General features: G+C 42.3%; 2 protein-coding genes across 3 annotated transcripts in view; one reads left to right on the top strand and one right to left on the bottom strand.

The window, feature by feature from the left end:
• The window catches only part of MYLK4 (myosin light chain kinase family member 4), a 132,368-nt gene extending 130,529 nt beyond the window's left edge, over positions 1-1,839 (bottom strand). Inside the window, exon 1 of the mRNA XM_061590669.1 lies at positions 1,490-1,839. Within this exon, the coding sequence (XP_061446653.1) occupies positions 1,490-1,545 (56 nt within the window). The 5' untranslated portion in view covers positions 1,546-1,839. The remainder of the gene's footprint in view (positions 1-1,489) is intronic.
• Positions 1-21,117, top strand: part of WRNIP1 (WRN helicase interacting protein 1) — a 44,164-nt gene that overhangs the window by 20,118 nt on the left and 2,929 nt on the right. Inside the window, exons 3-6 of one of the 2 annotated variants that reach the window (XR_009758507.1) lie at positions 1,552-1,796; positions 11,804-12,027; positions 17,510-17,640; positions 19,400-19,479. Coding sequence is in view for 1 of the 2 variants with exons in the window: in XM_061590679.1 (XP_061446663.1) it covers positions 1,552-1,796; positions 11,804-12,027; positions 17,510-17,665; positions 19,400-19,479 (705 nt within the window). In the remaining variant the exon portion in view is untranslated. Of the gene's footprint in view, positions 1-1,551; positions 1,797-11,803; positions 12,028-17,509; positions 17,666-19,399; positions 19,480-21,117 lie in introns of both variants that reach the window. The other variant, XM_061590679.1, reaches the window with a different exon arrangement.

Below are 21,117 nucleotides of genomic sequence, written 5' to 3'. Positions count from 1 at the left end.
TTTCAAATCGCCACTCAGCCATGAAGCTCATTAGGTGTCTTTGAGCTAGTTACTATCTCTTAGCCTAACCTACTTCACAGGGTTGCAGTGAGGATAAAATAGTGTGGGGAGGATCCATGAGTGCTGCCTTGAGTTCCTTAGAGGAGAGGTGGAATGTAAATGTAGTAACAATTATGTCCCATTCTTTCTCTGAGGTTCTGTGGGTGATGTACATGGTCGATTAACCATTTTTATAATCTGCCTATGAGGTGGTTTAGCAGTAAAAGAGAGTGACTATCCTAAGGTTCCCATTAAGCAGGGATTTGTCCCCAGGGATCCCCAGTTTAAGTCCTATACTCTGTCTACTACCTGAGGTATCCAACATGGTGCCCTCCAGATGTTGTTGGATCAACTGCCATCAGTTCCAACCAACATAGCCAATGGTCATAGATGGGAGCTGCAGTCTAGTAAGATTTGGAGAACACCACATTGGTTACCCCTTGTACCATACCATGCTGAAATATTGTGTTTTTTACATGTGTTTGACTTTAAAACTAGAAACTAACATTTAAACCTGTATTGAAAATACACATCTGGTATCTCTTTGCCTACTGAATTGAGTTTTGAGTTGCAGTACTGTATTAAGAATACCACAGTCTAGTTTAAACCACAAGTTAGGATTAGGAATTTGGCAGGCAATCCAGCATTTCAAAATACTCTCCTGCCCTGCCCATGGGACAAATGCTTTTGACTTCAAGTCTGGGGGTGAGTGCGGAAAAGAGGCAGGAAAGCAAAATGCATAATTACTAAATTCTTTTCTGAGTTCTTACATTTCCATTTTAGAGTTTTCAATTCTGCAGTTGAAATGGAGTATGAGAACTTTTGGGCACAAAGAGGTATGGAATGATGATAGGTTCTCCGTGAAATATTCCAGAAATCCATAATGATGCATTCAAATTGTTTTCAACCAAAATATCAAAATTACATGGTACTTTACAGACTCTTTGAGTAATCCTTTGGCCGGTGGTGAGGGGGAGAAAGCTATAAAGGATTTACTGTTGTTTAGCATTATAGCAATGATGAATATACTGAGGTTACACACATGCACTCTTTCTGTCTCTCAAACAGTGAAGCTATGCAGCTATGTATCTTGTGTTCCCTTAAGCAATTAAAGGTGTATGGGTGGGATTTGTATGGGGAATGCAGTGGGGAGGCTTATTTTATCATCCGCACCATGACCGGAACAGAGATTGCCCCCCCCCCCCGGCACAGTTCGGAGCCTGAGAAAAAAGTCCCCATTGGCACCATTGGGTCCTAGCCTAGTGGGAGGTGGGGATGATCTCCGTTCTAATCATGGTGAGAAAAGATGCCCCCTGCACCTTAATTATTTAAGGAAAAACAAGAGCATCTAGTTTGGTCTTTGGATGAGCTGTCAGTGAAATGTCAACTATAACTGAACAAACAAAAGCTGTGAAAAAATGCAGTTATAATTTTGAAATATTATACTCACGTGGGGTATCTCAAGTTGTCATTAATTGGGACCAATTTCTTCTGTTTTCCTCCCATGTCCAGGACACTTTCCTTCCTCACGTCGAGTGTGGAACCGTGACGCTGATTGGGGCAACCACAGAAAACCCTTCTTTCCAGGTCAATTCTGCTCTTCTGAGTCGATGCCGCGTTATTGTTCTCGAGAAGCTCTCAGTTGAGGCAATGGAAGCTATTCTGATGCGAGCTATCAACTCCTTAGGGATCCAGATTCTAAGTCAAGACGAGCAACATGCTGGCTCGGTGAATGGCAGCAACAGCAAGGGCTCTGAGTAAGTATGCTGCACAGAATGCAGCGTGTTAACACACACCACCCAAGGAATCCATTGACAGCCTGCCAGAAAGGAGTGAGAGAGAGGTATGGAGTGAGGAGGAGGGAATGGGCAAACATAAAACTCTTTTTAACGGTATAGGAAAGGGGGCGGTGTTGTGTGTGCTGAATATAGGTGGTAGGAAAAAACAAGGCAAAACAATTCTTTTCTTTTTGAAAACCCTGCTCTCCAGATTACACGCAGAATTTTATGCTAGCTGTTGCAATTTCTGATTTGCCCATAGGATATTCTAACTTGCACTACAGCTGGGGATTTTCTTTGGGTTCCTGTCTCATTTGTATGCAGTAATTCTCATTGTTGGCTGCAAATTCATCGTATTACAGCAAAGCAAAGCAATCCTTTTGTTACTTATCTTGAGTCTCTCAATCCAAAATGATGTTGTGTGGTGAGTGCCTTGTTTAGCTGCAAGTAAAGAAAGGAAGTAAGAATTGTTCCCACATAACTGGCATTGTATGTCTTTTTTTTTTTTTAAAGATGCAGTTTGTTAATTTAAAAATGCCATCAACCAAACATTCCAGGAAAATAAAAGAGATGCAGCTAAAAACAGTTTTCTGGCTAAAGATATTAAACAATTCTGTCGTGTTTTTCCTGTCTGTTCCTGAGTTCATTCAAAAAGCTCTGGCGTCTAATCATAAAAGGGAAAGGCTGGAAATGACAGATTTTGGAGCACATGGCTGTGATCTGAGGAATTATATGCCACATTTCTCCTCATATTCCAGGCAGAATTCAATATTGTATATTTGCTTTGCATGGTGGAAAGGGGTGGGGGAGAGCCCACACACTGTGGCAAATGACTCTTGACAGATTTAGGTATTGGCTCCAATCCAGTAAAAAATATTGATGCTTAAATCCCATGAAATCAGTGGGACTTAAGTTACTTGTGAGTGCCTTATACCATTGATTTCAACAGGTAACTAACTTTCTTTTGATCAGGAACACTGGATAAATGGAAAAAATATTCATGGTTATTTTTTAAAAAAGAGCAAAACCTCTAAGAATCTTAAGACCTCTCTTTCTTCAGTTTTATTGTGAGGTTTTACTCCAGAACATATGAGTTCTTGAACTGATTGCATAAGTTAGGGAAACAAAGGAAGGAATTCAGTTTCTTTATTTAGGATCTTGGGTCTGTGTGACTGTTCATTGCTCTTGTTACAACAGGGTATCAGCTGTGGGTGAGAAGTGTGGGGCAAAAGCAACACTGCTTGTCAAGCTTCATATAATGGCACAGCTGTGCTTACGGTGACTTCTTGGCCGAGTTGTGGAGGCTTTCATTTCGGGATGAAATATAGGTAAAAGGAACAATTCTGCCTCCCTCTGTCCAAGGCATTATGCTTCACTAGACCCCAGGCATGCACTGAAAAAATATTTGCTGAATCAATGGAGGCCAGACTATAGGGATCTGCTTTTTTTTTTTTTTAAAGTAGAACTCCGGGAGCCCACCAGCTGGAGCCAGGTGTAAAAGATATATACTTTAAAAAAAAAACAACTCACTTTTAATAAGGAATGAGTTAAAGTAGAAGTGTTGTTCTTGCATAAGACTGCGAGTCAGAGGAAATCAACGTGCTTGAGGTCCATTTATATTTTATCTTCGTCGGCTTGGCAAGCTGGATAAAAATGTATACACAGAAGCACCGAAAGGTTATCAGGGTTGCTCAAGGTCACATAATATGCAAAAGCCAGAGCCAAGAAATTGCAGGACTACTTAGGTGCCCTTTATATGTTATAACAGTGGTGTGAACATAAGGAAAACCCTGCTGGATCAGACTGAAGGCCCATCTAGTCCAGCATCCTGTTTTCATAGTGGCCAACCAGATGTCTATGGGAAACTCGCAAGCAGAGCATGAGCACAATAGCACTCTCCCCATGGGTGTTCCCCATCAGCTGGTGTAACCCAGCCTTGCTTTAGCTTCATCCCGCAATTCTGTTGAAGAATTTTAAAGCCCTGTACCACCTTGGTGGGACCTTCATGTGGGTTCATGGGCAAAGACAGGAATATGCAAAAATTGCTTACATGGTGGGCCATTAAAATGGCTCTACTCTCTTCACTGAAATATAAGGGCCCTGGTCTGTCTAGACCAACATCCTGTTTCCACAGTGACCAACCAGATGCCTATGGGAAGCCTCAAAACAGGATCTGTGTGCAACCTCACTTTCCCCATTTGTGATTCCTAGCAACTTGTATTCAGAAGCATAAGGCCTCCAATAGCGGAGGGAGGACATAGCCATTGTGGATAGTAGCAACTGATAACCTTCACCCCCATTAATTTGTTTAATCCTGTTGGTGGCCATAACTACATCTTGTAGGTGCAAATTCCATAATTTAACTATGCACCGTGTGAAGAAGATTTATTCATTTAGGCTAATATTAGCAACGTCCCTGTTGAGGTTTTATAATACCATGTGCACTAGCTGTAGTTTTCCTTTACTTTTTAGGTGACATGCCATCTTGAGGTCAGTCAGGTCCAGGTCCTGGGGTGTTCTCCCTGCCTGCATGGTTATATTTTTATTTTTGTCTCTGGGTATCGCTGGTTACAAGGCACAAACATCAAGGCTTGGTGTCCAGTTATGTCCTGTGTTAATTTTGGAGACTGGCAAAAATATGAAATGGTGCAAGTGTAAGACGAGAGTATGGTTATCTTCAGAGGTTGGAAAGTAGGCTAGTTTCCTGCTTTGTAATTGTTACCCTCACGTAGGATGAAGGGAGAATTCCTTGGAGTGCTAGTAAACAAAATTAGGACTGTTTGTTTTTTAAATTTTGATATTTCTGCCTTACACAGGGCTGCCTGATACTCAGTTTATTTTTAAATGGAGTATGGATTATGTGCTGGGGAACAGGCAGCTTTTAAAGGCACACACATTTACATTGCCATATGCAAAGGATGAATAGGTATTCTCCCAGAGAGGTGACAGCTCTAGGGTCTCTGTTAGTGAACATACAAATTCTCAAGGGAGGGAGGGGTGCATAACTTAAAGTACTGAGCCCTGCGAAATAGCATTGTACTGAAGCAATTAGCATTATCAGATTTTACGCTGAAAATGCATTCTCTATTTCTGATGGATGCCAGTTATTCTGCTGGCACTTCTTTGATCTCAGGCATCTAACATCACAGTTTGTTTTGCCCCTCTAGCTGTCCGATTACATAGTCACTATGACCATGGCATCTTTTATAAAAGCTTAAATTAGCATTTGGCATTATTTCTGTTTTTATGGTGTATATCAGTAGTTTTCAAACAGTGCCCTAGAGAACACATGGACTCCTTGGAAGCTTTTTAGGGGTTCCTTGATTGTGGCACCCAAGGGGAGGGACCATTGCTTGGTGGCTGAGCAGATATTTTCCATGAAGTAGGTCTCTGGTTCTGGCTCCCAGCATCTCTAATAGCAGGTGTTGGGAAAGACCTCTGTCTAACGCCTAAATTAGCTGCTGCCAGTCAGAGTAGATGGTGCTGAGGAAGATGAACCAACGCCCAGTCTGCATATAAGGTAGCATAATCTGTTCTTGGCTGCCATTATCATCATTATCATTAAATTTATATCCCACCCTTCCTCCCAGAAGGAGCGCAGGGCGACAAACAATTGACAAAACATTAAAAATATCTTTTAAGAAATCTTTTTAAAAATCTTAAAAACAATTCCAATACAGATGCGGACTGGGATACTAACCCTTCCCTACAGTGCACAGTAGCAGAAGTGCATTGGATGTGAACTCTCACTTTCCACAAGATGATGATGAGGCCTGTAAGGGTTAGGAACTCAGTAACTTTGTGGGAAATTGACCTGCTTCATCTTAATAGTGCAATATACACCCAGGTCAAAGTATCCCTACTACACCTTAGTTTAGTTTTTAGTTTAATTCAGTATTTTACTTTGCTTTTCTACCAAAGAGCACTAAGTAGCTTCCAATATAAAACAAAGTTAAAAAGAAATCAGTTACTAAGAATACAAACTCTAATGACATTTTTGAGGTATTAGAACATTAAAGACAGCTAGCGGTAAAAACTAAACACCTGTATTAACAGGTTAAAACTCACACATCTTGATCCGTTGGAAGTAGGGAGTAACTTATTTGTTGTATCCCACTCTTTCTCCAATGAGCTCATGATGACGAACATGAGTGTTGCTATCCCCTTGCAAGCTTTGGAATAACGCCCTGAGGTACGTTGGCTTGGGAGAATCTTTGGGGGGAGGAACTAAAAGATACAAATCCACCCCCCAAATAAAACATCCGAGTGAAGACTGAGTCATGAAAGTGGGTATGGTTGGCAGGCTGACTAGAACCCTGAATAGGAGTACTCCACGCTGCAACATGTTGTTGTAGGCCCCACGTGTTCTGTCTAAATAACAGGGAGCTATTAAATAATTTTTCCAAGTGCCAGATTTATTTCTGACATGTGTCTTATCAATTCAGCCTATATTCAAGCCAGAAAATATTTTGCATTTACTTTTCTTTGCAGAAGCATTTTTAGTTCAGCTTCTTTAACTGATTTAGCTTGTTTTAAGAGGGGTGTGTGTGTTGTATTTGTCTTAATTTCATCCAAGTACAGTGACCTGATAAATACTTGCATAACTCACTTTGCTTTTTTATAATGAACTTTGGCAGCTTCAGTTCTTGGTAGCATCTCTGAGAACTAACAACCTAATAGGCCACAGAAGCACTGTTGAACAAATACGAATATTAACCCTTGAGAAATATTTTGTGTTTATTGCAGTGGGGTTTACTGTGCTTCCTCCCAAATTGTTTGTAAAGCTACCCTGAAATTCTACAGCTATTTTGGCTGACCTAAGAGTTAACAAGCCAGGAGTTGTGATGTAGTAATCTCTTGGCTTCAGGGCCTACTGAAACAGGCCTACCTTGGAAGAAAAAAGAGGTGGCTATTACGTCATTTTCTCATCTCATGAGGGATATTTAAATTTTGTGGTATGCGGATACATTACAAGTTGTTTTGTTAATGATCAAGTTGTTTTGTATTTTATGGATTTGTAAGACTCTTTGAGACATCTTGTAGAAAGCAATGAATAAATGCACATGAATAATATTAACACAGATGTACCTGTCAACTGAGGAAACCCTGGCTTATGAGGGCCTAACATCTATTTCTAGGCCAGTTGCAGAGTGGCAGTATATTAGAGATCTAGGGAAGAGACTGTAATATCTTTGCTCCCCCAGCAGTTTTGGCATTCGCCACCAGAACATCAGTGAGAATCTTCAGTGGCAGCCCAGTGAGGAAGCCCTGACCTGTCAGGTACTTTAACATCCCAATGCTTTGGGAGCCATTTCTGGGCCGTGGAAAACTCCATACACTTTTGTGATTTTACATGTACTAACTGTTGTCTATTTTACTGTATATTGGAATGTAGCTATTTTATATTTTAAATATATTGGAAGCCACCTTGAGGACTTGGGTTAGACAGGAAGGTATAAATAGCCCAAATAAATAAACACTGAAGTCCCCTCTCCCTTTGTGCAGTGGCTTGCTTGAATCACCACTTGGAGCACACTCTGCATCTGGTTGGTAGTGATGAGAAAGGGGTTGGATAGTTCTGCCTTTAGTTATTTGTAGCTTTATAACTTGACAGTTTTCTCTGGGAGACACTGTGGTAGGGATCCCAATGGATCCCTGTTGGCAAGTGTCAGGTGATCCAGAAGGACTCCCAAACTGCAGACCTGCTCCTTCAAGGGGAGTGCAACCCCATCCAGAATGGGTTGCAACCCTATCCCTAGCTCAGTTTTCCCTTTTACCAGCAACACGTCTGTCTTGTCTGGATTAAGCTTCAGTTTATTAGCCCACATCCAGCCCTTCACAGCCTCCAGGCACCGGTTTAGGATGAGTACTCCCTCCCTGCAATCAGGTGGTAGGGAGAGATAGATTGTCATCAGCATATTGATGACATTGTACTCCAAATCTCCGGATGCCCTCTCCCAGTGGTTTCATATAAATGTTAAAGAGCATGGAAGACAGACTGGAACTCTGCGGTACCCCATTAGCCAATGGCCAGGGGGTCAAGCAGTAGTCTCCCAGCACCACTTTCTGGGTCCTGTCCATCAGGTAGGACCAGAGCCACCGTAAAACAGTGCCTCCCAATCAGGCCCGGCTCCAGTAGTGGCCCAGGTGGGGCACTGGCCGAGGGCCTAGGAATGCAGAGGGGCCCCTCACTGGCCCCAGCGGAATGGGATCTGTTGCTCGTTGCCAATCCTATCCTATTCCAATGGACAGGAAGTGTTTCCCCCCACTACCTTCTCTTTTTCTCTGATTCACGGGTGAAGGGGAAATTGAGGGGTTAATACCATAGAGTTGAACAGCTGAGCCCAGAGGGCCTCAACTTGGCAACTATCTCATTCAGTGCTGATGTTGATTGTTTAGGCTAGTTGCCTCCTAATTTCTGTGGTATTAACCCCTTAAATGCCCTCCAGGAGAAGGACAGAAGGAAAGAGCAGTGGCAGCAGCTCCAAGCCAGGCTGGATCATGAAGGAGCAAAGGAGGAAGAGGAGGCTTCCTTGCATGGCGTGCTCTGCTGCAGGGCAAGCAGCAGGGACTCCGGAGCCATGGCAGGAATGCCCCCAATGAACTTACAGACAGAGGTTTGGCATTCCTTCTCTCTCTCTCCTGTCTGATTCCTCTGTCACCTCAGTCTTTCTGTTCAGGTTTTGTTTTACTTTAAAAGGGTGAGGCCAAGAGGGAGGAGGTGGTTTGAGGAGGAAAGCAAGAGGGCAAGGGGCCCTCTGATAACCTTTGCCCGTGGGCCCCCAGAAACCTGGAGCCAGCCCTGCTCCCAATCCCATCCCAGCTAGACGGCCCAGAAGGATACCACGGTCAATCATATTGAAGGCCGCCGAGAGGTCCAGCAGCACCAACAAGGATGCACTTCCCCCTGTCTGATGCCTGGCATAGGTCATCAAGCAGGGCGACCAAGGCAGTCTCTGTCCCATGACCAGGCCTGAAGCCTAATTGAAACGGGTCTAGATAGTCCGATTCATCCAGGAAAACTTGGAGCTGAGCAGCCACTACCTTCTCAGTCACCTTGCCCAAAAAGGGGAGATTAGAGATTGGGCTGAAGTTGTTCAGATCCGCAGGGTCTAACGAAGGCTTTTTTTAACAAAGGTCTTATCACAGCCTCCTTCAACAATTTTGGCATAGAACCTTCCCTTAGGGAGATGTTAATTAAATATGCCAACCAGTCAACCACTCCCACTCTGGCAGATTTGATTATCCAGGATGGGCAAGGGTCAAAAGAACAAGTAGTGGCCCTTGATTCTCCCAGAATGCTGTCCACATCTTCAGGCTTTACAAGCTGAAAAGTATCCATAGAAAAATGACCAGAGGAAGCCTCGGAGACATCTGACACATCTGTAGTTAATGAGGAGTCCACTGTTAGAACTGTGGCGTGATAAAGGAGCAGACACACATAGATAGCAGTCTTTGTCTTTATATTCAGATATGGCACATTATCAGCATAAACATATATACATAGCACTTCTTACATGAGGGTCAGAGTGATTAATTTCAGTCTGCAGTACGTCCTTTTCTTCACAGCATGACCAGGCTCTTATCAGCTGCAGCATTCCACACAGACATGAGCAATTCCTTTCCCTCACTGTCTCTCTCGCTCACTCCCTTGCTGAGAGGCTGCATTCTTTATAGCTACAAACGTTAGGATGACTACACAATTCCTTTTCCCCTAATCAGTTACACCTGTCACCTAGCCTTGGTTTCCGTCTCTATTAACCCTTTCTGACAACTACAGTTCCTGTGTAAAACATTACCTACACATACATCATTAACATCCACGTCAGTCTGAATGCGAGCAATTTTATCTGCAAAGTGCCTTGCAAACATGTCACAAAGAGCAACTGAGGGCTCAGAGTCTAATATAGGGCCAGAGCCCAAAAGACCTTGGACCACTTGGGTCATTAACAGCTGTTTCTCCACAGTCAGGACCAGCAGGATATACAATAGCTGACTTCCCATGGTAATAATGAAGTTGTCGGGCGGGGTGGTGGGGACAAGGGGCAATGACTACTCTCTGATTTTGTGGGATCCCATGCCCCCATAGCATCCATGTTGTGTTATGCCACATCCCACATGGCAGCCATTTTGTGACTGGCACCCACAGTACTCTCAATATTTGACATGTGCCCACTGGCAATCCCTGATCTAAATTGTGAATTTGGTTGTTAAAGGGTGTGAACTGATCCCTTCAAAATGAATTCGTTGATGGCTCTAATTATTGGCAAGCCATTTAAGGAAAATGACCATAAATCCTTCAGTGAATGAAGTGCAGAAATGCTGGCAATCCTGGACTTAATTTGCAGTGCCAATGTACTCCATAAGGAATTGTTTTTTATTCCAGTCTCCCCACACTAGTCCCTGTTGGATAAATGCAATGTATCAATGTGCTGGAAGCAACACAAGATGAAGTGCTATGCGTTCCAGATCCCTAAGCATGGTAACTCCTGCCGTTGAAAATAGATTGGCTGCATTTCTGTTAGTAAAAATGTTAAGGAACTGGAACCACCATATAGCATAGTGGTTAGTGTGTCGGACAAAAATCCCCAGGGTTAATCTTAATTTTGCCACTAAGATCACTGAGTAACCTTCTGCCTAGCCTACCTTACAGGGCTGTAGTGAAGATAAATTGAAGGGAACCATGTAGGTCAACCAGAGCTCCTTGGAGGAGGAAGGGGAATAAAAATGGTTGGATGAAAGAAGCAAATGTGGTACTTACAAATGGAATCTTGGACAAAATGGAGGGTTCTTGCTGCCTTTTCTTCTGAGTGAACATTTCTAAATCACTTGCAGACAACATTCAACATCAGTATTGCCACTGCTGATAGATGCTCAAGTCTCTTTTTTCAGTCTATAGATTCTACTATATTTATAGTCAGCATGAAGCAGTTGTGTGTGGCTTGGATGCATCTTTCAACATCCTTGTGGGATTTTATTTGTTATTTAAGTAGGGCCAGAACAAGATGTTATGGAGAACATAAGGCAGCTGTGGAAGGCAGCAAATCTGTGTCTTCTTGTTTCTTGAGGAAAGCAAGGCATGTGGAATGGCATCACGTTGCAAGTTGCTCTACAAGTTATAGTAAATTTTGCCCTTAAACCTTAAAGCACTGGGCTTTTAGATGCTTCCCAGTCTTTTAAGACAACAAACACAAAATATACAGTGTTGGTGTTTTGTTTTTAAACCCTTCAAGGACATCGTTTTACATGCTCGTGTTTGGGCCTGTGAATGTTTTACATGTGGGGAAAGAAAATTGGCCAAACCGTTATTTTGAACCCATTGTCTGGTTTTAATTTTTTTCCAGTACAGGTTTGACAAGGGCATCCAAATAATGGTTTAGGTTCTGTTTCCATTCAAGAAAAAATAAGACAGTGGGTTGCTTGTTTTGATTCAGTATACAGTAGGGCCCCGCGTTCTGTTTTCCGGCATTCTGCTGATGCGGCAGCTTTCAATTAGGGGAAATTCCCCGTTTTAAAGCCAATGTTGTGCTTTTGCAGCATTTTGCAGCATTTTTGCGGCATTTTTGCGCGATGCGACCCATTATAGTCAATGGGTTCTGCTTTAGGGCGACTTCCGCTTTATCGCGGGGGCCTAGTCCCTAACCCACCGTATAAGCGGGACCCTACTGTAACCCCTGATGAAGTCTAAATTTGATCATATCTAGACAGCAGTTTACTATGTCTGTATCTCTTGCCCATTGTCTGGTTGCAAGAACAGACAGGTTGGGGATGATGGTTAAAATGTCTACGGCAATTTTAACATGGTATGATGCTTAAGGCATAATGCATTGATTGCATACTCTGTGTAAAGCCCCTGTAACATTTAACTACCATGGCATTTAGTAAGGATAACGCTTATATTCATTTGACTCTCAGTGGTCAGTGCAAAGAAATGTGGCCTTGTGAACAGTATGTAATGTACTCAGATATCACGTCTTTCATTTCAGACTGTGCGTGTGCATTGAGAGAAAAGCTGTAAACACTCTTGCCTACCTTTGTGATGGTGATGCAAGAACTGGGTTGAATGGACTCCAGATGGCTGTTCAGGCCAGATTAACTAAACTCCACCAGCAGAGTAATACATATGGCTGTTCTGTTAATGAAATGGTCATCACAGAAGATCATGTTAAGGAGGGTCTTCAACGATCCCACATTCTGTATGATCGAGCCGGTGAGTAGCTGACACATCAGCCCCTGTATCAGGGGTAGAGAAGCTTATTTGATCCAAGGGCCAGATTCTCATCTGGGCCATCAGAGCGAGCCCTGCCTCCCTCCCTCTGAAAGCCCCCCCCCTGTTATGCAGCTTTCAAACAGTTAGCAAATAAGACATAAACACACCTAATAAATTACAATTAAAAAGGACCCAATTTCAAAAGGCTTTTGTGTGGCTGATAATGAGCTATTAGGTTCATCCTGTAGCCAAGTAGCAGGCAATCAACAGTTGCTGTGGCAAGTTGAAAACTATGCAGATGAACACATATGATTGATTGGTGATGTTAGGTGATTGACAAGAGGGTGGGATTTAGCAAAAATGGCCTTGTGGGCCAAATTGGACCCCCTGGAGGGCCAATAATGGTCCATGGGCCGGAGGTTCTCCACCCCTGCCCTATATGCTGTAGTGCTGTGAATGAAGCCAGATACCCAGGTCAGTGGTAAACAGTGTTGGTTGTTTTGCAACTAATGCAGCTACCTTTCTGGAATGTTAAGATTCCCTTGGCAGAGAAAATATACAACTCAATCATACAAAGTGTTTAATATGCTATCTCTTAAAATAGGATTTTAAGAAGACTTTAGGATTTTAAAATAGGATTCTTTCTTTTCAGTTTTTTTCTATAATTGAAGGGGGGAAATACCTGTGCCCTGGTTTAAAATAGGCCCCATCTGCATAATCCTCATTACTATTACTGCTACTACTACTTACTAAACTTACTACCCACCCTTCACCAATAGGGCCCAGGGTGGGTTACAGCAGCTTAACATTCAATGTTTGTTTATTTATTCAAATTTATATCCCACCCTCTCAGAAGGAGCCCAGGGTGGCAAACAAAACCACTCTAAGACATCTTAAAAACAAAACATCTTTAAAAAACATCTTTTTTAAAAAAAGCAGCTTTAAAAACACCTTAAAAAGTAATTCCATCACAGACACAAACAATTAAAACAGATTACAATCACAGAAAAGGGGTGGGTCCTGAAAACATACACCTCAAGTGTCAAAGTCCAGTGTAAAGAGGTGTGTCTTCAGCATTTGCCAAAAACTGTTCAGCGAATGTGCCAGGTGCACCTCTGTGGGGAGGGAGGGAGTCAAGAAGGCCCCCTGTGCTGATGTTAACACCCAAGAAGGTCTGTTGGGAAGGAGGTAACCTCTCAGATATTTGGGGCCTAAGTCGTTTAGAGCTTTAAACACTAGTGTGAACACCTTAATTTGGACCCATAAACAAGCTGGTAATCAATGCAGCTGTTTTAGAATGGGGGTTATATGAGTTCTAAAAGCAACCCCACCCAGGAATCTGGCTGCTGCACTTTGGACCAGTTGAAGTTTCCAAGTCGTCTTCAAGGGCAACCCTACTATATATTTAAAGCAGTATCATGCCACTTTAAACAGCCATGGCTTCTCCCAAAGGATCCTGGAAACTAGTTTGTTAAGGGTGCTGAGAATTGTTAGGACAGGAATGGGGAATCTTTGCCCCCCCCCAATGTTGCTGAACTACAACTTCTGTCATCCCTAGCAAATATGGCTAGTGGCCAAGAATGATGGGAGTTGTAGTTCAGCAATATCAGGATGGCCAAAGGTTCCCCACACCTGTGTTAGCAGACCACCTATTCCCTGCAGAGCTACAGTTCTCATGAGTGATTTAGCAGTCAGTCCCTTTTCCCAGGGAACTCTTGGAATTGCAGCTCTGCAAGGGCAATCCTAACACAAACCATAAGTTAGTGTGATGTCTGATCAATTTCAGAATTTATACCTACCATTGCTCTCAAAGCAGATTACATTAAAAAGGGAACACAACAGTGAAACGGTTGTATAATTATAACCATATTGATTAAAACATTAAAACAGAAAGCCAAATCCATACAGTTCTAAAACTGCTGAAGAATCCAGTCTCAATCCCCCCTCCAGCGATCTGAAAGACTTCCTGAGTGAGAAGATCTTGGCTAATGAGAGAGCTGTTGCTCTTGAGAGTCCATACTCAAGGCCACTTCCCACCACGCTGCTCTTCGATATCCTCTGCACCTGTTACAACAATAGGTGTGAAGAATGTGAGGAGGCTGTGCTGCTGGGGAAGCTGAAACTAAGGAGAGAGGGATTGGCAGCGAATATACTGTAAACTTCTTGCTATTATCTCAAAGGCAACAGCATTTAGAGGGATAGGATAACGCATGCCAGTTCTCCCTAGAGATGGTGTGACGGTTGAATGAAACTGCTTTGTTAGTTGCTAAGAATAGCTTGTGGGATTTTGTGTGTTGCTCCAAGAGCATTTTTAGTAATGTACTGTGAAAAAAAATCTGTGTTTTAGAAATTGTGTAATGCTGCAAAGGTTATGGCTGTGTGTGTGCGTGCACGCTTCCACTTGAATGGTGTTGAGATTCTCCCTCCAAAAGAAAAATCCTGTTCTCCTCCTGTTCTCCTCACAGAGCTACAACTGTCAGAGTGGTTTAACATTCAGTTCCTCTGGAAATTGTAGCTCTGTGAGGGGAATAGGGGTCTCCTAACAACACTCAGCATCTTTCATAAACTACACTTCCCAGGATTGTTTGGGGGAAGCCATGGTTGTTTAAAGTAGAATAAATGTCTGATGTGAATGTGGTCATGGTGACCTCAGATTCTAATATTATTAAACTAAAAATCCCCACACATTGCAACCATTCCTCATGGGGAGCTTCTCCTGCCCCCTGATTATTTTGGTTGCCCTTTTCTGCACTTCTTCCAGCTTTACAGTATCCTTTTAGAGGTGTGGAAACCAGAACTGTACATAGTATTCCAAGTGCAGTTGTACCACAGACGTGTATAAAGGCATGATGGTATTGGCAATTTTATTTTCAGTCCCTTTCCTAATGATCCCTAACCTGGAATTTTCCTTTTTCATAGCTGTTGCACACACAGGGTTAACATTTTTCATTGAGCTATCCACCACAGCCCCAAGATCTCTGCCCCGGTTGGTTGCTGCCAGTCCAGATGTTTCCACAGTGTTTATGAAGCTAGAATTTTTTTTACTGCATCACTTTACAGTAGTTTACATTGAATTGCATTTGTCAATTTATTGTTCATTCACCCAGTTTGGAGAGATCCTTTTAGAGTTCCTCACAATCCCTTTTCGTTTTTACTGCCCTGAAATCATTTGGTGTCATCAGGAAACTTGACCACCTCACTGCTTACCCCTAACTCCAGATCATTTATGAACAAGTTGAAAAGCATCAGTTCCACAGCAGATCCTTGGGGAACCCACTTCTTACACCCCTACATTGTGAGGAGGGGTCCATTTTATTCCTCTTTCTGCTTCCTGATTTTTAACCATTTACCAGTCCATAAGAGGACCTGTCCTCTTATCCCATGACAGCCGAGCTGACTATCCATGAGTAAAAAGGGGACTTCTATCAAAATCATTTTAAGTGCAAGTTCACTTTCTTCATAGTAAGTATCATCCTCATCATAACAAGGATCACACATTTTAATCAGTTTGATGCTAGGCAGCCAGGTTTTTGGTGTAGTTTTCTTTTAGATCAGAAGTGGCTACATGTGGGAAGAGAGATTGATTGTTAAACCACTTGGGGAATTGTAGCTCTGTGAGGGGAATGGGGGGTCTCCTAACAACTCTCAGCACTCTTGACAAACTATACTTCCCAGGATTCTTTGGGGGAAGCCATGACTGTCTAAAGTGGAATAATAGTGCTTTAAGTGTATAGTGCAGATGGGGCCTTGGTCATTAGGAGCTTGACTTTTTTCTTCTATAATGCCAGAATAACCTTTTTATAAAAAATAACGTGCTTAAGCCTTCCTAGGTACAAAAAGTATTCAAATATAGCGAGCAAAGAACACCAAGGAACTGAAAACAAGGGAAGCAAATTGAAACCTAGTGCGATACATTGTTTATTTCCTGATTCACTGAGAAACTATTTTAAATGTCCCCAGAGATGGAGGAGAGAAATGTCCATAGGAATCAGTGGAAAAATCCAAGATTTTAATAGTTGGGATTGGGCATAAATTTGTGTTCTCCATCCACTCCCAAAATGGAGGGAAACTCCTGCCCCCCCAGTACAGCTCAAAGAAGTATTCCAAGTGGCTTAAAAATATGGCAAGAAAGAATGCAAGCTGAAAAATGAGAGGGTGCTCTTGCCTTTTTCAACATTTAAAGGCCATCTTGGTTTTAAGAGACCAGGCGACGCCATTCCCAAGAGTATGTGATGAGACTCTCAGCTGGCTGGTTTATTGCCGCCAGCTCAAGTTGAAAGCCTGACTGCTGTGACAGAGCACAGACAGGCTGTTTATATTGGCCTGATAACAATGGCATACCACTGGGCTCTTTGTGTGGAGCGCTATTAAAAATAGCTGTCTGCTGGCCTTGTGTGTCATAGAAGAGACCACCCTTGTGACATGTGGATAGAACAACGCTTGGGAAATCCCACTTAAGAGGGATCCAGGCTCTTACCTTCACTAATGAAAATGCAAAAGGTTTCACCTTTAAATTAAAAGGCAAGAGGTTGCAGCCCCAGATATTGTTATGCATTGCTTCTAAGTGTATAATAATGCATCTGATACGATTCTGTACTTCAGGCAGCAGTCTGGGGCTGTGGAGACAAAAGTGCATAGTGAAGCATCTGCACACAGTTGCATTGAATAATGTATAGTTGTAATGTAATGTATAGCTTGTTTATATACCACTTTTTGGCCAAAAGGCCCCCAAAATGGTGAACAACATATTACCAAAAAAATTACATAAGAAATAACCAGTAAAAAATATACAGTAAAAATAAAATGCAACAAGAACAATGCAGATACAATGCAACAAGAAAGTAAATTTTTTTGCAACAAAACAATGTTTTGTTGTCAAATAATGTAGTTCACTTATGTACGCATGTGAAGGTACACATTTTAAAACATGTTTTTGATAACCTAAATGATTACAATTGCTCATAAAACTTACAAAGACTCATACAGTGAACAAATTGTCTCAGTCCATCAGACCAAGGCTTTGTCTTGTTCAGCAGTCTATCTTCTCGCCCAAGGTGGGCTTGCTCAGACCAGTTGGTAAGTGGAAGCATCCTGTATTTGGACTTTGGGGTTGCGTGTAGCTGTCAAGGCTAGTGGCCATGGATAGATCTATGGACCCTGAATTTATAGAATCCTTTTAAAAGCTATCTAAGTTAGTGGCCATCGCTGTAAGAGATAGCAATTTATTCTGTGCATTAATTAGGCACTGTGAAGAAGTATTTCTCTTTTTTTTGCCTGTCCTGAATGTTTTTATTTTGGCAGTTTCTACACCACTTAATTCCAATAGTCTCTAAGTGGTGTGCTCAATAGAAGAAGGATTAAAAGCAGTTAAAACTGTAAAATCAGAATTCAATTAAAATTGTGTACTTGCCAGTCAGTTGGATTGGAGGACACAGAGTTTTGTGTGTGTGTGTGTGTTAATTTTTTTTTTTATTCTAAATAGGGGAAGAGCATTATAACTGCATCTCTGCCCTCCATAAATCTATGCGAGGCTCCGATGAAAATGCTTCTCTTTACTGGCTTGCACGAATGCTTGAAGGTGGTGAGGATCCACTATATGTGGCAAGAAGACTGGTGAGGTTTGCAAGTGAAGATATAGGTAACTCAAGAGGACTGACTTACAGTTTTCTTTAGTTTTTAAATAATACTATAGATCAGTTTTTAATACTTCTAATTTAATACCTTCATCACTGAATACAGATCTAGGTTTTGCTCCCACAAATACTTCCCAGTAACAACTTTTACACCATTTATTATATTTATATCCCACTCTTCCTTCAAGGAGCAAAAATATTTTTTCTCCTCTTTTTTATTGTTCTCACAACAACCTCACAAGTTGCCCTCACAGTAACCCACAGTCACCCAGTGAGTTTCATTGCTGGTCAGTGTCTGACACTCTAACCACTTGTCTATGGACTATTACAAAGTAACCTGTTGTACTTAGTTGGTATCGCCTTGGATCCAGCTCCACGTAATTCAGGGATGATTTGGGGCTATATTCACTAAACCCACAGCCATCTGCCTGTTTAATGGCAGACACTGTGAAAGCAACCTCTGGTCCATAGAAACTTGAGATGTGCTTGCCCCTGCATCAACTGTTAAATCTTAAAATGTCCTTGACAGGGACATGCTTCCTAAAATTATGTTGCATAATTTTTGGTTATGCCAAAATGTTTTTATTCAGATTAATTATGGAGAGCTCAGTTGTGAATCCACTTGAATAACTGAAGTTCCAGTAGTTCATTTGGAGGTCTCCAGGACACCAAAAATCACTGGAAAGACCCATTCTTGTCTGTTGCAGAGCAGTTTCCTCACTCCTGATTAGTTGGCTTATGAACTGATCCTATGTGCCTGTCTACCTGTACTACAGTACCATGGACTGGCCATTAGCTGTGCTCACCAGGCTCCCGCACATCAGCATTTAGGGCATTACTCTTTTGGCAAGAATCCCCTGCTCCAGCTTTGGTGCATCACAGTCATTCTAGGATGATTTTCACAATAGGTAATAGGTTATGTGGTAATAGAAACACTATAGTCTTTTAAGAACTTTTAGGCAATACAGAGAGCTGCCTGGTTTTAAAGCAGCAGCCTTCTGTATGTTGTTGGACTCCAAACCAGCATGGCCAAGGGTCAGGGATGATGGGAGTTGTAGTCCAGCAACTCACAGAGGGCCACAGGTTCCCCAGCCCTGCTGTAAAAGAAAAAATGCTTTCATTTTAGTATATACTTGGGAGGGAATGGCAAGGAACAGAGTCAACTTACTTGACATTGGAAGGCCCTTTTAGCCATGGCTGAACAAGCCTCTGCTAACTGGGTTGTAAGCAAGATTTGGGGAATCCCACCTCAACACAAACATATTGGCTGAAATTTTACTCCATTCGACATAATGTCTGTTATTTCGACAGATGTGGGACAATACTGGTCCGTGAGCAAAATGCCCTCAGCGGAGCCCCCTCCTTAGGTGTGCCCACCTCTTCCTCACTGCTATCATGACTGCCCTTTCACTTGCTCTCCCCCCTTTGTCCCCAAACTGCACAGCCATCCAAAGGATGAAGGCAAAGCAAGTTAGAGGCTTTTGCCGCTTCTTCTTCTTCCCTGCTGACTTGCTTGGAGGGGATAAATGAACAGAAGCCACAGAGAGGAGTAGAAGCAGGACCAATGGGATTCAGGAGTTTGTAATGGGCCCTTTTCTGAGGGGTGGACCTTGGCAACTGCCAACCCCCCATGAGCAGCCCTAATATGAAACTTTGTTTGAGGAATAACATGGGTACTATGTGGAGAATTACAGTACTGATTATAATGTAATCATTTTTTCATGTACTTCTGGTTGCAGGATTGGCCGATCCCTTGGCATTAACTCAAGCAGTGTCTGCTTATCAAGGCTGCCACTTCATTGGAATGCCAGAGTGTGAGGTAAAAGTTGTCATGAATTCACTTCTGTAACTCAACATTTTAACCGCTAAATATTATTCTCTCCTGCCACTTTTACTTCCTCATGTTTTATATGACTAGGCCACTTCTTCGCGTTAACTCCCTATCTTCATAAAGATGTTTTTAACTGGTATAATTAAAGATGTTGCTGAAGTTAATATTTCTTTGGCTTAGAATACAAATAACAGCAATGTGTTAATGCTTGCCTTCCATACATGCTGAGCAATATGACCCGAGTTCTTCTCCAATTCAGATTTTAATCCCAGCTGTGGAAGAATTTTATTTACTTCTGTCCTTCCACAAACCTACCTGTCAGCCTCCAAATCCACTCCTCTCTCCCATTTACTTCTCTGCCTTCTAGATGGGATCACTCTTCCTCTGAAAGAACAAGTAGGCAGTCTGGGGGTGCTCCTGGATCCAGCTTAGTAGCTGAGGTTCAGGTCACCTCAGTGACTAGAAGTGTTTTTTACCAGCTTTGGTAAAAGCTTCAACCATTTCTGGATCTCTATAGCTTGGCTATGGTGGTTCAAGCATTCACTGGCAACCCTGAGGATAAACTATGCCAATACACCCACACCCTGTGTGGGGTTAACCTTGAGGCTGGTTCAGAAGCTGCAGCTGGTGTAGAATACTGTAGGCTGCTGTTATCAGGCATTGGCTGCTTGGAAAAGTTAATTTTTTTGAACTACAGCTCCCATCAGCCCAATCCAGTGGCCATGCTGGCTGGGGCTGATGGGAGTTGTAGTTTTAAAAAGTAACTTTTCCAAGCTCTGCTACTGACAACTTACAAAACCTGTGCTGAGGGAGCTGCAGTGGCTGCCAGTACACTATCGAGCTATCTTCAAGGTTGTACTATTAGTATATAAAGCCCTAAACAATCTGGAGCCAGTGTACTTCAAATATCACCTTATTCCATATACCTCTGCCTGATATTGTGGTCTGCCACTGAGGCACATCTGGTGGTGCCTGGCAGTGTCCAACTGTCCTGGACATGAAATTATGCATTTAGTGTGGTGGCACCAGGGTTATGGAACTCTCTACCTTATTTATTTATTTATTTATTTATTTAATTTCTTAGTCGCCCATCTGGCTGGATATCCAGCCACTCTGGGCGACGTACAAAATAAGCATACAGATACAATAAACATTAAAAATCTGGACACAAGATAATAAAATCTAACCCATGTGAATTGATGAAGAGCTTACAGTGTCAGTATTAGTTTTCACATGACACATTGTCAGCTCTACTCTGTGAAAGAGTAAAACTATAAAACCAGGTGTGGGGAACCTTTGGCCCTCCAGATATTGCTGAACTACAACTCCCATCATCCCTGGCCATTAGCTGTGTTTGTTGGAGCTGATGGGAGTTGTAGTTCAGCAACATTCCAAGGGCCAAATATTCCCCACACCTGCTATAAGTCCAGCACCTTTACTATGCACCATTGGCAGCCACTTGACTCTGCAACCTTTGTTGAGTATTATTGAGTAGCTGGTTAAGGCTAACTGGGTCACTGTTAAGTGACATGAAAGCAGCAAGAACCTAGAAAGGGCGATGTTCTCATTTATGTGTTTGCTTATTCCCTCATGTCCGTCTTGTGGGGTTCCTATAGGCATTTGGTT

The sequence above is a fragment of the Rhineura floridana genome, chromosome 1 (genome assembly GCF_030035675.1).
Source record: "Rhineura floridana isolate rRhiFlo1 chromosome 1, rRhiFlo1.hap2, whole genome shotgun sequence".
Lineage (NCBI taxonomy): Eukaryota > Metazoa > Chordata > Lepidosauria > Squamata > Rhineuridae > Rhineura > Rhineura floridana.
Note: the sequence above shows the minus strand (reverse complement) of the source record. Positions and strands in the feature narration are given on the sequence as shown.